The sequence below is a fragment of the Bombina bombina genome, chromosome 4 (assembly GCF_027579735.1).
Source record: "Bombina bombina isolate aBomBom1 chromosome 4, aBomBom1.pri, whole genome shotgun sequence".
Taxonomy (NCBI): domain Eukaryota; kingdom Metazoa; phylum Chordata; class Amphibia; order Anura; family Bombinatoridae; genus Bombina; species Bombina bombina.
Genome location: NC_069502.1, coordinates 644,361,713 through 644,377,515, shown reverse-complemented (window position 1 = coordinate 644,377,515; position 15,803 = coordinate 644,361,713). Strand labels below are relative to the sequence as shown.

The following is a 15,803-nucleotide window of genomic DNA, read 5'->3' as shown; positions in this document are numbered from 1 at the left end:
ATGGACATCCTGAGTTTGAGATCAGCCATATTCTAGATTCCAAATTGCGGGGCAAGAAATTGTATTATCTCATTCATTGGAAGGGTTATCCAGTCACGGAACGTTCTTGGGAACCTGCTCATCAAGTAAATGCTCCAATATTGGTCAAGACCTTCCACAAGACTCATCCTGATAGACCTGGTCCTGTCCCCCGGAGGGGCCCTTGAGGAGGGGGTGCTGTCATGAGCGCTTCCGTTCATCGCCGTGTCGCCGCGGCTCCCGGAACTCCTCTGTGTCTCTGACGTCATGTTGCTTAGCAACATGACGCTTTCTCTCACACCCCTCTGATGACGGTTACGCTCCTGCCCTTTAAATCTCGGCGGGAGATCTGAATCTGGGCCCGTTTGTTTGTTTCCCTGGATTGTGAGTACCATATCAGTTTTATTCTTCTGTGTACCGACTTCTGCCTGCCTGACCAAGCCTCTTGCCTAATCCCTACTTGCTGATATTTTGACATTGACTTCTGCCTGCCTGACCTTGCCTGTAGCTATTACCCTTTTGCTGACACTTGGATGCCGACTTCTGCTTGCCTGACCCTGTCTTTTGCCTATACCTTTTGCTGATATTTGGATGCCGACTTCTGCCTGCCTGACCTTGCTTTGGCCTTTACCTTTAAACCTATTCTTTGTTAAACAAGACCTGCTTAAAGGGACATTTTACTTTTACAAGCTGCAAAAGAGAACTTTGCCTTTCTGTTTGTTATACACCTGCTTAAAAGGGACATTTACTTTTACAAGCTGCAAAAGAGAACTTTGCCTTTCTGTTTGTTATACACCTGCTTAAAAGGGACATTTACTTTTACAAGCTGCAAAAGAGAACTTTGCCTTTCTGTTTGTTATAAACCTGCTTAAAGGGACATTATACTTTTACAAGCTGCAAAAGAGAACTTTGCCTTTCTGTTTGTTATACACCTGCTTAAAAGGGACATTTACTTTTACAAGCTGCAAAAGAGAACTTTGCCTTTCTGTTTGTTATAAACCTGCTTAAAGGGACATTATACTTTTACAAGCTGCAAAAGAGAACTTTTCCTTTGTTTTACAAGCCTGCTAAAGAGGACCTTTTTCAGAAGCTTCAAAGTAAGAGCATTTCCTTTTTGTTCTTTGTACTACTTAAAGGGACGTTTTATCCTTTGTGGCTTTCCTGCATTCTGGAACAATATTCATTTTTGTTATCTTCTAATCTGCTTCCTGAGTGGGTCACGTCCTGGATATTTCTCAGTGTGCTAGCGTGTGCTTTCAATTCACGCTAGCAGTTGGGTTACATCCCGGATTGATTCCAGAGCGGCTGACATTTGCGATGCGGGAGGGCCTCGGTTTAGGGGTTAATAGGTAATTTATGGGTGTTATTGTACTTTTTAGCACTTTAGTTATGAGTTTTATGCTACAGCTTTGTAGCATAAAACTCATAACTACTGACTTTAGATTGTGTTACGAATCTTGAGGGATAGGCTGTACCGCTCAATTTTTAGCCTCCCAGAAAAAGCTTGTAATAGCGGTGCTATGGAAGTCCCATTGAAAAATAAACTTTACCAAATTGCGTAAGTTAATTTGCGGTACGGCCTAAACCTGCAAGACTCGTAATACCAGCGGGAGTGAAAAAGCAGCGTTATGAGCCTTAACGCTGCTTTTTCACTCATCCCGCAAAACTCGTAATCTAGCCGATTGTTTATATATATATATATATATATATATACTCACTGTATTTATATGTATATTATCTATAGACTTTGGTTAATGAAAGCAAATTAAATCCAATGAAGCATTGAATGGTTGCCTTTGGGCCTGAAAATCCTCCTCTGAAACCACATAGAAATGTAAGCACCATGTGTAATAAAAGATAATAAAGATAATATTCAAAACAGGGGTGATAACACAGCAGGGCCGCTGACAGTCTTACATTTAGTGTATTGTAGGAAGTGTTACTGCCCATTACTAGAGGAACTCACTATCCCTCTAACCAGACTGTGGTCCAGCTCCTCCCACCAGCAGCAGCAGTGTTTATTGAAGTGTTTCTGTTTTCTGTCCAGAGGGAACATAGTTCCTCCTGCAAAATTAGTGCAAGAACTCCATTCCTATGTGTTCCCACCCGACTTGACCCCTGTTGGGGTGTACTCATAAAAACAAAAGTCAACACCAAGAACAAATTATATTCAGCTACATTTGGGTTAATGCTTTCTTTGATATGATCAGCAATTTATATTAGTTAATTTGAAAGTGCTTTCTTTTAGTTTTAGTAATATTACTTCAAGCCACCTCTGAATGATCATCAAGAAACTATAGCAAAGGTTACTTAATAAAAGCATAATAAAATGTTACTTACCTATTGAAGTTATGAAAATGTGGAATACTGTAACAGTGCAAGCATAGTCCCAGATCCATTCTTCTACAACCAATGCAAAGAGCAGACCGGATACGATACAGGTTGACTCAAGAGAGATCAAATTAGCTTCAAATAAATAGTGATATGTTAATGATAGTTTAGATTAGAAATAATACTTTCACAAATCCAATGAGGCATTAAGTGCATGACTAGTTTCCAAAAATAGAGAGGCTACTATACATTACTAATACATATTTTATGACAGAAAGATATAGCAAAAAATAAGTTAGGACAGAAAGGTAATTAGACATACGGCTAGATTTAGAGTTTGGCGTTAGCCGTCAAAAGCAGCGTTAAGGGGTCCTAACGCTGCTTTTTACCGCCCGTTGGTATTTAGAGTCAGCCACGAATGGGTCTAACGCTCACTTCCCTACCTCGACTCCAGGCTACCGCAGATCCCCTTACGCCAATTGCGTATCCTATCTTTTCTATGTGATCTGCCTAACGCTGGTATTTGGAGTCTTGGAACAAGTGAGCGGTAGACCCTCTACCGACAAGACTCCTACCGCCAAAAAAGTCAGTAGTTAAGAGCTTTATGGGCTAACGCGTGAATATAAAGCTCTTAACTACTGTGCTATAAAGTACACTAACACCCATAAACTACCTATGTACCCCTAAACCGAGGCCCCCCCACATCGCCGCCACTATAATAAAATTTTTAAACCCCTAATCTGCCGACCGGACACCGCCGCCACCTACATTATACCTATGAACCCCTAATCTGCTGCCCCTAACATTGCCGACCCCTATATTATATTTATTAACCCCTAATCTGCCCCCTCACGTCGCCGCTACCAAACTACACTTATTAACCTCTAATCTGCCGAACGGACCTCGCCGCCACTATAATAAATGTATTAACCCCTAAACCGCCGCACTCCCGCCTCGCAAACACTATAATAAAATGTATTAACCCCTAATCTGCCCTCCCTAGCATCGCCGCCACCTACCTACAATTAATAACCCCTAATCTCCCGCCCGCAACGTCGCCTCTACTATAATAAAGTTATTAATCCAAAAACCTAACTCTAACCCTAACACCCCCCTAGCATAAATATAATTTAAAATAGAGCTGCAAGCAGCGATAGAGGTGGCCATGCGCATCAACATTGCAATGACATACAAGCAGCTAAGTAACAATATAAAGCTTTATAGAAGTTTTTACAATTCTAACATTAGCAGTTGGAAAGAAAACACATTTTCGAAATTTTTGCGTTTTTCAAGATGGCTGCCCCACCATATGATTAATGCTTTCATCATGATCAGATGTAACTCTAGGTGACAATATATGGTTATACAGCAAATTTCACAGCTTTAACATAAGCGGTTGGAAAGAAAACACATTTTCAAAATTTTCTCGTAAACCAATATGGCTGCCACAGCTTGTGACCAATTCCTTCAACATGAATAACTGTGACTCTAGGTCACAATATAAGGTTATATAGCAAGTTTCACAGTTCTAACATAAGCAGTTGCAGAGAAAATAGATTTTCGAAATATTCGCAAAAAACAAAATGGCTGCCAGATCTTATGATATACAGCCTCCATATTATGCACAATAATTGTCACCATAGATCTCAATAAACATGGCAAAAATAAAGCATTTTTGTAAAACGGTTTTTGTTTTATTATTAATTTAAAAATATCGTTAATCGTTTTTGAACAATTCAAAATGGCTGCCAAACCACATGACATATCAACTTCTCTTGAACAAATCTGAATGTTAGTCATAAGATAAATCTGTAAACAAAATTTCAAGTCTGTGCCATAAGCGGTTTCGGAGAAGAAGATTTTTGTAGTTTTTAAAAAACGCGCATACGAAACAAAATTGCCACCATGCTATGCATTGTATGGCTTTCAAATTGCACATACTAATGCTCACTATAGACCTCTACAATTTGCAGAAGTTTTATGAAAATTTGCAAATGTTTTATTTCACGAAGGCGACTGCGCAGTGCAAATTTTTACTGCAATATTGCCTTTAGGGGTCATGACTATGTGTACTCATGTGTCTGCTACACTGTAATATAGTTAAATAGTGTGAACATAATGCATAAAGTGCAAATTTACGCAATTAAACAGCGATAAAAAGGTTAATGGCTCATAGCAGCCATGTTGATTATGGAAAATTCGCAGTTTGAACAAACTTGGTAGAGGACCTTGCAAGGAGCATATGTGCAAAATTGTGCTTCATTGCACTTAGCGGTTGCAGAGAAGAAGATGTTTAAAGATTTTCACACAATTCAAAATGGCAGCTTGGTAATGATACTAAATTACTTCTCTTGAACAAACTTTATTCTAGGTCAGTACAGCAGTACACACAGCAAGTTTCACAGATGTAACATAAGCGGTTCTAGAGAAGAAGATTTTCAAGCGGTTGTCGAAATTTGTCACAAAAAGCAATATGGCTGCTAGATCATATGACTTATGAGATTTATGTTGCAAAGGATTATGCACAGCATAGATCTTTAGCATAGTGCCAAGTTTCATGAGTTTTTGAGTTATGCTGTTGTTTTTATAAGCAATTAAAAAGTGACGGAATAATAATAATAATAATAATAATAATAATAAAAAAAAAAATAATAATCCTGACAATAACAATAGATTGTCCTGCAACTTCGTTGCATGGCCACCTAATAATTAAACAAAATAATATTCCTAAAATTAAATAAATTAATCCTATTTAAAACGAAATACTTACCTATAAAATAAGCCCTAATATAGCTACAATATAACTAATAATTACATTGTAGATATTTTAGGATTTATATTTGTATGTAATTTACAGGCAACTTTGTATTTATTTTAACTAGGTAGAATAGCTATTAAATAGTTAATAACTATTTAATAGCTACCTAGTTAAAATAAGTACAAAATTACCTGTAAAATAAATCCTAACCTAAGTTACAAATACACCTAACACTACACTATCATTAAATTAATTAAATAAATTACCTACAATTAGCTAAACTAAAATACAATAAAATAAACTATTCTATAATACAAAAAAAAAAAACTAAATTACAAAAAAAAAAATATAGCTGCAAGCAGCAATAGAGGTGGCCAAGCGCATTGCCTATGCAATGGCATACAAGCAGCTAAGTCACAAAAATAGCTATAAAGCACGTTTTTGCAGTTCTAAGATAAACAGTTGGAAAGAAAACACATTTTTGAAATTATTGCGTTTTTAAAGATGGCTGCCACACTATATGACCAATACTTTTAGCATGAACAGATGTAAATCTAGGTCACATTATATGGTTATACAGCAAATTTCAAAGTTTTAACATAAGCGGTTGCAAAGAAAACACATTTTCGAAGTTTTTGCGCTATTCAAGATGGCGGCCATACCATGTGACCAATACTTTTAACATGAGCAGATGTAACTATATGTCACAATATAAGGTTATACCTAAAGTTTCACAGTTCTAACATAAGTGGTTGCAGAGAAAATAGATTTTCAAAATTTTAGCAAAAAACAAAATGGCTGCCAGAATATATGATATACAGTCTCCATATTATGCACAATAGTTGTCACCATAGATGTCAATAAGCATAGCAAAAATAAAGCATTTTGGTAAAACAGTTTTTGTTTTATTATTAATTTAAAAATATCGTTAAGCATTTTTGAGCAATTCAAAATGGCTGCCAAACAACATGACGTATCAACTTCTCTTGAACAAATCTGAATGTTAGTCATAGGATAACTCTATAAACAAAATTTCAAGTCTGTGCCATAAGCGGTTTCGGAGAAGATTTTTGTAGTTTTAAAAACAGCGCATTCGAAACAAAATGGCCGCCAAGCTATGCAATGTATGGCTTTCAAATTGCACATACTAATGCTCAATATAGACCTCTACAATTTGCAGAAGTTTCATGAAAATGTGCAAATGTTTTATTTCACGAAGGCGACTGCGCAGTGCGAATTTTAACTGCAATATTGCCTTTAGGGGTCATAGCTATGTGTAATCATGTGTCTGCTACACTGTAATATAGTTAAATAGTGTAAATATAATGCATAAAGTGCAAATTTACGCAATTAAACAACGATAAAAAGGCGAATTGCTCATAGCAAAAATAGACCTAGGAGCGCCAAATTAAGGCAGAGGAAATGAAAATAAAATATACCAACGACTATAAGAGTAAAACTCTTATATCATAAAGGATAACAAGTAAACGACGTCCTAAGATTTACAAAAGGCTGACACCAATATTCCTATTGATATCTTAAGTAGATAAATACAGATTTTGTATATAAATACAAATGTGATACAATTTATACAAATGCAAATGGGATACAATTAATCACAGTTACAACTTATTGGGTAAAATCATGGATCCATGTTACAGTACATACAAATTATATAAAAACACAATCATATAGTATAAAAAAGATTTGTATAAAATGCAGATGGTAATAAAATGATATTGGAATAGATATAGCTGAAATTGGGTACAATATTCCCTAAACACTGTGCAAGATTGCATAAAAAATAGCATAAAAACTCCAAATGTGAGGTGACAAGCTGTGGTGACAAACAATATAATAAAAAATATGCAAAGGATGGGGGGGGGGGGGCCCTCAAAAAACAAACAAGTGGACATTCCTCTACCCACCACATCCATATTATTTGGAACCTTCATTTGAGGAGACTTAAGGAAGATTCACTCACATACACACACCTTCATTTTGGAACTTTATATCACTAACTTTGTTTCAAATTGACTTTTCATCACGGACACTTATTTTCACTCCAAAAAATTTTTTTTCACTCTTCATTTTTTCATTTTTTTCTCATATTTTTTGTATGGACAGTTTTTGACCACTTCCACTTGTTTGTTTTTTGAGGCCCCCCCCCCCCCATCCTTTGCATATTTTTTATTATATTGTTTGTCACCACAGCTTGTCACCTCACATTTGGAGTTTTTTATGCTATTTTTTATGCAATCTTGCACAGTGTTTAGGGAATATTGTACCCAATTTCAGCTATATCTATTCCAATATCATTTTATTACCATCTGCATTTTATACAAATCTTTTTTATACTATATGATTGTGTTTTTATATAATTTGTATGTACTGTAACATGGATCCATGATTTTACCCAATAAGTTGTAACTGTGATTAATTGTATCCCATTTGCATTTGTAATAAATTGTATCACATTTGTATTTATATACAAAATCTGTATTTATCTACTTAAGATATCAATAGGAATATTGGTGTCAGCCTTTTGTAAATCTTAGGACGTCGTTTACTTGTTATCCTTTATGATATAAGAGTTTTACTCTTATAGTCGTTGGTATATTTTATTTTCATTTCCTCTGCCTTATTTTGGCGCTCCTAGGTCTATTTTTTCTTAATTTTAAATCTACATTTAAGGGTTGGCTAGGTACCCTTTTGTACCCAGGAGCTAGTAGGAATACTATATGAGCGCTGTGAGATATTGTAGTATCCTGGAATTGCTCATAGCAGCCATGTTGATTATGGAAAATTCGCAGTTTTAAAATTCTTGGTAGATGACCTCGCAAAGAGTACATGTGCAAAATTGCGCTTTATTACACTTAGCGGTTTCAGAGAAGAAGATGTTTAAAGATTTTCGCACATTTCAAAATGGCAGCTAGATCATGTGACTAAATCACTTCTCTTGAACAAACTTTATTCTAGGTCAATACAGCAGTACGCACAGCAAGTTTCAAAACTGTAACATAAGCGGTTCAGGAGAAGAAGATTTTCAAGTGTTTGTCAAAATTTGTCGCAAAAAGCAAAATGGCTGCTAGATCACATGACCTATGAGATTTATGTTGCACAGGATTATGCACAGCATAGATCTCTAGCACTATGCCAAGTTTCATGAGTTTTTGAGTTATGCTGTGGTTATTATAAGCATTTGAAAAAAACGGCGGAAAAATAATTATAATGATACAAGCAATAACAAATAATAATATAGCTGCAAGCAGCGATAGAGGTGGCCATGCGCATCAACATTGTAATGGCATACAAGCAGCTAAGTCACAATATAAAGCTTACAGAAGTTTTTACAATTCTAACATTAGCAGTTGGAAAGAAAACACATTTTCGAAATGTTTGTGTTTTTGAAGATGGCTGCCCCACCATATGACCAATACTTTCATCGCGATCAGATGTAACTCTAGATGACAATATATGGTTATACAGCAAATTTCACAGTTTTAACATAAGAGGTTGGAAAGAAAACACGTTTTCGAAATTTTCGTGTAAACCAATATGGCTGCCACAGCTTGTGACCAATTCCTTAAACATGAACAACTGTGACTCTAGGTCACAATATAAGGTTATACAGCAAGCTTCACAGTTCTAACATAAGCGGTTGCAGAGAAAATAGATTTTCAAAATATTCGCATAAAACAAAATGGCTGCCAGATCATATGATATACAGCCTCCATATTATGCACAATAATTGTCACCATAGATGTCAATAAACATGGCAAAAATAAAGTATTTTTGTAAAATGGTTTTTATTTTATTATTAGTTTAATAATATCGTTAAGCGTTTTTGAACAATTCAAAATGGCTGCCAAACCACATGACCTATCAACTTCTCTTGAACAAATCTGAATGTTAGTCATAAGCTAACTCTGTAAACAAAATTTCAAGTGTGTGCCTTAAGCGGTTTCGGAGAAGAAGATTTTTGTAGTTTTTAAAAACAGCGCATACGAAACAAAATGGCCGCCAAGCTATGTATTCTATGGCTTTCAAATTGCACATACTAATGCTCACTATAGACCTCTACAATGTGCAGAAGTTTTATGAAAATTTGCAAATGTTTTATTTCATGAAGGCGACTGCGCAGTGCGAATTTTTACTGCAATATTGCCTTTAGGAGTCATGACTATGTGTAATCATGCGTCTGCTACACTGTAATATAGTTAAATAGTGTAAACATAATGCATAAAGTGCAAATTTACGCAATTAAACAGCGATACAAAGGCGAATGGCTCATAACAGCCATGGTGATTATGGAAAATTCGTAGTTTGAACAAACTTGGTAGAGGAAGTCGTAAGGAGCACATGTGCAAAATTGCGCTTCATTGCACTTAGCGGTTGCAGAGAAGAAGATGTTTAAAGATTTTCGCACATTTCAAAATGGCAGCTAGATCATGTGACTAAATCACTTCTCTTGAACAAACCTTATTCTAGGTCAGTACAGCAGTACACTCAGCAAGTTTCACAGCTGTAACATAAGCGGTTCTGGAGAAGAAGATTTTCAAGCGGTTGTCAAAATATGTTGCAAAAAGCAATATGGCTGCTAGATCACATGACCTATAAGATTTATGTTGCACAGGATTATGCACAGCATAGATCTCTAGCACTGTGCCAAGTTTCATGAGTTTTTGAGATATGCTGTTGTTATTATCAGCATTTGAAAAAAACAGCGGAAAAATAATTTTAATAATACAAGCAATAACAAATAATAATATAGCTGCAAGCAGCAATAGAGGTGGCCAAGCGCATTGCCTATGCAATGGCATACAAGCAGCTAAGTCACAATATATAGCTATAAAGCACGTTTTTGCAGTTCTAAGATAAACAGTTGTAAAGAAAACAAATTTTTTAAATTGTGTTTTTAAAGATGGCTGCCATACTATATGACCAATACTTTCAGCATGAACAGATGTAACTCTAGGTCACATTATATGGTTATACAGCAAATTTCAAAGCTTTAACATAAGCGGTTGCAAAGAAAACAAATTTTCGAAGTTTTTGCGTTATTCAAGATGGCGGCCATACCATGTGACCAATACTTTCAACATGAACAGATGTAACTGTATGTCACAATATAAGGTTATACATACATTTTCACAGTTCTAACATAAGTGGTTGCAGAGAAAATAGATTTTCGAAAGTTTCGCAAAAAACAAAATGGCTGCCAGAATATATGATATACAGTCTCTATATTATGAACAATAGTTGTCAACATAGATGTCAATAAGCATGGCAAAAATAAAGCATTTTTGTAAAGCGGTTTTTGTTTTATTATTAATTTAAAAATATCGTTAAGCATTTTTGAACAATTAAAAATGGCTGCCAAACCACATGGCGTATCAACTTCTCTTGGACAAATCTGAATGTTAATCATGAGATAACTCTATAAACAAAATTTCAAGTCTGTGCCATAAGCGGTTTCGGAGAAGAAGATTTTTGTAGTTTTTAAAAACAGCGCATTCGAAACAAAATGGCCGCCAAGCTATGCAATGTATGGCTTTCAAATTGCACATACTAATGCTCACTATAGACCTCTACAATTTGCAGAAGTTTCATGAAAATTTGCAAATGTTTTATTTCACGAAGGCGACTGCGCAGTACGAATTTTACCTGCAATATTGCCGTTAGGGGTCATAACTGTGTGTAATCATGTGTCTGCTGCACTGTAATATAGTTAAATAGTGTAAATATAATGCATAAAGTGCAAATTTACGCAATTAAACAACGATAAAAAGGCGAATTGCTCATAGCAGCCATGTTGATTATGGAAAATTCGCAGTTTTAACAATCTTGGTAGATGACCTTGCAAAGAGTACATGTGCAAAATTGTGTTTTATTGCACTTAGCGGTTTCAGAGAAGAAGATGTTTAAAGATTTTAGCACTTTTCAAAATGGCAGCTAGATCATGTGACCAAATCACTTGTCTTGAACAAACTTTATTCTAGGTCAGTACAGCAGTACACACAGCAAGTTTCACAACTGTAACATAAGCAGTTACAGAGAAGAAGATTTTCAAGCGTTTGTCAAAATTTGTCGCAAAAAACAATATGGCTGCTAGATCACATGACCTATGAGATTTATATTGCATAGGATTATGCACAGCATAGATCTCTAGCACTGTGCCAAGTTTCATGAGTTTTTGAGTTATGCTGTTGTTATTATAAGCATTTGAAAAAAACGGCGGAAAAATAATAATAATAATAATAATAAAAATAATAATAATAATAATAAAAATAATAATAATAATAATAATAATCTGAGCAAAAACAATAGGTGTCCAGCACTATAGTGCTTGGCCACCTAAATATAGCTGCAAGCAGCAATAGAGGTGGCCAAGCGCATCGCCTATGCAATGGCATACAAGCAGCTAAGTCACAATATATATCTATAAAGCAAGTTTTTGCAGTTCTAAGTTAAAAAGTTGGAAAGAAAACACATTTTTTAAATTATTGCGTTTTTAAAGATGGCTGCCACACTATATCACCAATACTTTAAGCATGAACAGATGTAACTATAGGTCACATTATATGGTTATACAGCAAATTTCAAAGCTTTAACATAAGCGGTTGCAAAGAAAACACATTTTCGAAGTTTTTGCGTTCAAAATGGCGGCCATACCATGTGACCAATACTTTCAACATGAACAGATGTAACTGTATGTCACAATATAAGGTTATACATAAAGTTTCACAGTTCTAACATAAGTGGTTGCAGAAAAAATAGATTTTCAAAATTTTCGCAAAAAACAAAATGGCTGCCAGAATATATGATATACAGTCTCCATATTATGCACAATAGTGGTCACCATAGATGTCAATAAGCATGGCAAAAATAAAGCATTTTGGTAAAACAGTTTTTGTTTTATTATTAATTTAAAAATATCGTTAAGCATTTTTGAACAATTCAAAATGGCTGCCAAACCACATGACTTATCAACTTCTCTTGAACAAATCTGAATGTTAGTCATAAGATAACTCTATAAACAAAATTTCAAGTCTGTGCCATAAGCGGTTTCGGAGAAGAAGATTTTTGTAGTTTTTAAAAACAGCGAATTCGAAACAAAATGGCCGCCAAGCTATGCAATGTATGGCTTTCAAATTGCACATACTAATGCTCACTATAGACCTCTACAATTTGCAGAAGTTTCATGAAAATTTGCAAATGTTTTATTTCGTGAAGGCGACTGCGCAATGCGAATTTTACCTGCAATATTGCCTTTAGGGGGCATGACTATGTGTAATCATGTGTCTGCTGCACTGTAATATAGTTAAATAGTGTAAATATAATGCATAAAGTGCAAATTTACGCAATTAAACAGCGATAAAAAGGCGAATCGCTCATAGCAGCCATGTTGATTATGGAAAATTTGCAGTTTTAACAATCTTGGTAGACGACCTCGCAAAGAGTATATGTGCAAAATTGCGCTTCATTGCACTTAGCGGTTTCAGAGAAGAAGATGTTTAAATATTTTTGCACATTTCAACATGGCAGCTAAATCATGTGACCAAATCACTTCTCTTGAACAAACTTTATTGGAGGTCAGTACGGCAGTACACACAGCAAGTTTCACAACTGTGACATAAGCGGTTCCAGAGAAGAAGATTTTCAAGCGTTTGTCAAAATTTGTCGCAAAAAACAATATGGCTGCTAGATCACATGACCTATGAGATTTATATTGCATAGGATTATGTACAGCATAGATCTCTAGCACTGTGCCAAGTTTCATGAGTTTTTGAGTTATGCTGTTGTTATTATAAGCATTTGAAAAAAACGGCGGAAAAATAATAATAATAATAATAATAATAAAAATAATAATAATAATAATCTGAGCAAAAACAATAGGTGTCCAGCACTATAGTGCTTGGCCACCTAAATATAGCTGCAAGCAGCGATAGAGGTGGCCATGCGCATCGACTTTGCAATGGCATACAAGCTGCTAAGTCACAATATATAGCTATACAGCAAATTTCAAAGATTTAACATAAGCGGTTGCAAAGAAATCACATTTTCAAACTTTTCGCGTAAATCAATATGGCTGCCACAGCTTGTAACTAATTCCATCAACATGAACAACTGTGTATCTAGGTCACAATATAAGGTTATACAGCAAGTTTCACAGTTCTAACATAAGTGGTTGCAGAGAAAATAGATTTTCGAAATTTTTGCGTAAAACAAAATGGCTGCCAGATCATATAATATAAAGCCTCCATATTATGCACAATAGTTCTCACTATAGATGTCGATACACACGGCAAAAATAAAGGATTTTTGTAAAATGGTTGTTGTTTAATTAATAATTTAAAAATATCGTTAAGCGTTTTTGAACAATTTAAAATGGCTGCCAAACCACATGACCTATCAACTTCTCTTGAACAAATCTGAATGTTAATCATAACATAACTCTGTAAACAAAATTTCAAGTCTGTGCCATAAGCGGTTTAGGAGAAGAAGATTTTTGTAGCTTTTAAACACAGCGCATATGAAACAAAATGGCCGCCAAGCTATGCAATGTATGGCTTTCAAATTGCACATACTAATGCTCACTAACGACCTCTACAATTTGCAGAAGTTTCATGAAAATTTGCAAATGTTTTATTTCACAAAGGCGATTGCGCAATGCAAATTTTAACTGCAATATTGTCTTTAAGGGTTATGACTATGTGTAATCATGTGTCTATTACACTGTAATATTGTTAAATATTGTAAAACTAATGTATAAAGTGCAAAATTACGCTTTTAAATGGCGATAAAAAGGTTAATGTCTCACAGCAGCCATGTTCATTATGGAAAAATCGCAATTTTAACAAACTTGGTAGAGGACCTTGCAAGGAGCATATGTGCAAAATTGCACTTTATTGCACTAAGCGGTTTAAGAGAAGAAGATGTTTAAAGATTTTCGCAAAATGCAAGATGGCTGCTACATCATGTGACCAAGGCACTTCTGTTGAGCAATGGCAAATCTAGGTCATAGCAGCACTAAGCACAGCAAGTTTCAAAGTTGCAACATAAGCAGTTCCAGGGCTAAAGATTATTAAGCAGTTCTCGAAATTTGTCGCAAAAAACAATATGGCTGCGTAACCTTATGACCTATAAGTTCAATATTGCATGAGATAAAGCATTGCAATAGTCTGTACCCGCATACCTGATTTCAAGAGTTTAGCATAAGTAATTTGTGTTTTGTGAGCAATTGACTCAAAAGAGGCAGTATTGAATTACAAATAATTACGATAAACATAAAACCGATATTGCTGCCGCATCATGTGACTGATTCTCTCCTAATCTAGGTCACAATATAAGACAGTACAGCAAATTTCACAGTTCTTACATAAGCGGTTGCAGAGAAAATAGACTTTCGAAATTTTCGCGTAAACCAAGATGGCTGCCCGATCGTAAGATATACAGCCTCCATATTACGCACAATAGTGCTCACTATAGATGTCAATAAACATGGCAAAAATAAAGCATTTTTGTAAAACGGTTTTTGTTTTATTATTAGTTTAAAAATATCGTTAAGCAATTTTGAACAATTCAAAATGGCTGCCAAACCACATGACGTATCAACTTCTCTTGAACAAATCTGAATGTTAGTCATAAGATAACTCTATAAACAAAATTTCAAGTCTGTCCCATAAGCGGTTTCGGAGAAGAAGATTTTTAGAGTTTGTAAAAATGGCGCATACGAAACAAAATGGCCGCCAAGCTATGCAATGTATAGCTTTCAAATTGCACATACTAATGCTCACTATAGACCTCTACAATTTGCAGAAGTTTCATGAAAATTTGCAAATGTTTTATTTCAAGAAGGCGATTGCGCAATGCGAATTTTAACTGCAATATTGTCTTTAAGGGTTATGACTATGTGTAATCATGTGTCTATTACACTGTAATATTGTTAAACATTTTAAAACTAATGTATAAAGTGCAAAATTACGCAATTAAATGGCGATAAAAAGGTTAATGTCTCACAGCAGCCATGTTGATTATGGAAAAATCGCAATTTTAACAAACTTGGTAGTGGACCTTGCAAGGAGCATATGTGCAAAATTGTGCTTTATTGCACTAAGCTGTTTAAGAGAAGAAGATGTTTAAAGATTTTCGCAAAATGCAAGATGGCTGCTACATCATGTGACCAAGGCACTTCTGTTGAGCAATGGCAAATCTAGTTCATAGCAGCACTGAGCACAGCAAGTTTCAAAGTTGTAACATTAGCAGTTCCGGAGATAAAGATTATTAAGCGTTTATCGAAATTTGTCGCAAAAAGCAATATGGCTGCGTAACCTTATGACCTATGAGTTCAATATTGCATGAGATGTAGCAGAGCAATAGGCTGTACTAGCATACCTGATTTTAAGAGCTTTGCTTTAGCAGTTCAAAAGTTATGGGCAATAGAAAAAGTGGCGGAATAATAATAATAATAATAAAAAAAAATAATAATAATAATAATAATAATAATAATAATAATCCTGACAATAACAATAGGTTGTCCTGCAACTTCGTTGCATGGCCACCTAATTACAAGAAGTTTAAACTAATTACACCTAATCTAAGCCCCCTAATAAAATAAAAAATCCCCCCAAAATAAAAAAAATGCCCTACCCTATTCTAAACTACAAAAGTAATCAGCTCTTTTACCAGCCCT

General features: G+C 35.1%; 1 protein-coding gene across 1 annotated transcript in view; it reads right to left on the bottom strand.

Annotated features, from left to right (window-relative positions):
- The window catches only part of TMEM244 (transmembrane protein 244), a 142,778-nt gene that overhangs the window by 76,813 nt on the left and 50,162 nt on the right, over nucleotides 1-15,803 (bottom strand). The window contains exon 4 of the mRNA XM_053710690.1: nucleotides 2,359-2,484. Coding sequence (XP_053566665.1) covers nucleotides 2,359-2,484 — 126 coding nt within the window. The remainder of the gene's footprint in view (nucleotides 1-2,358; nucleotides 2,485-15,803) is intronic.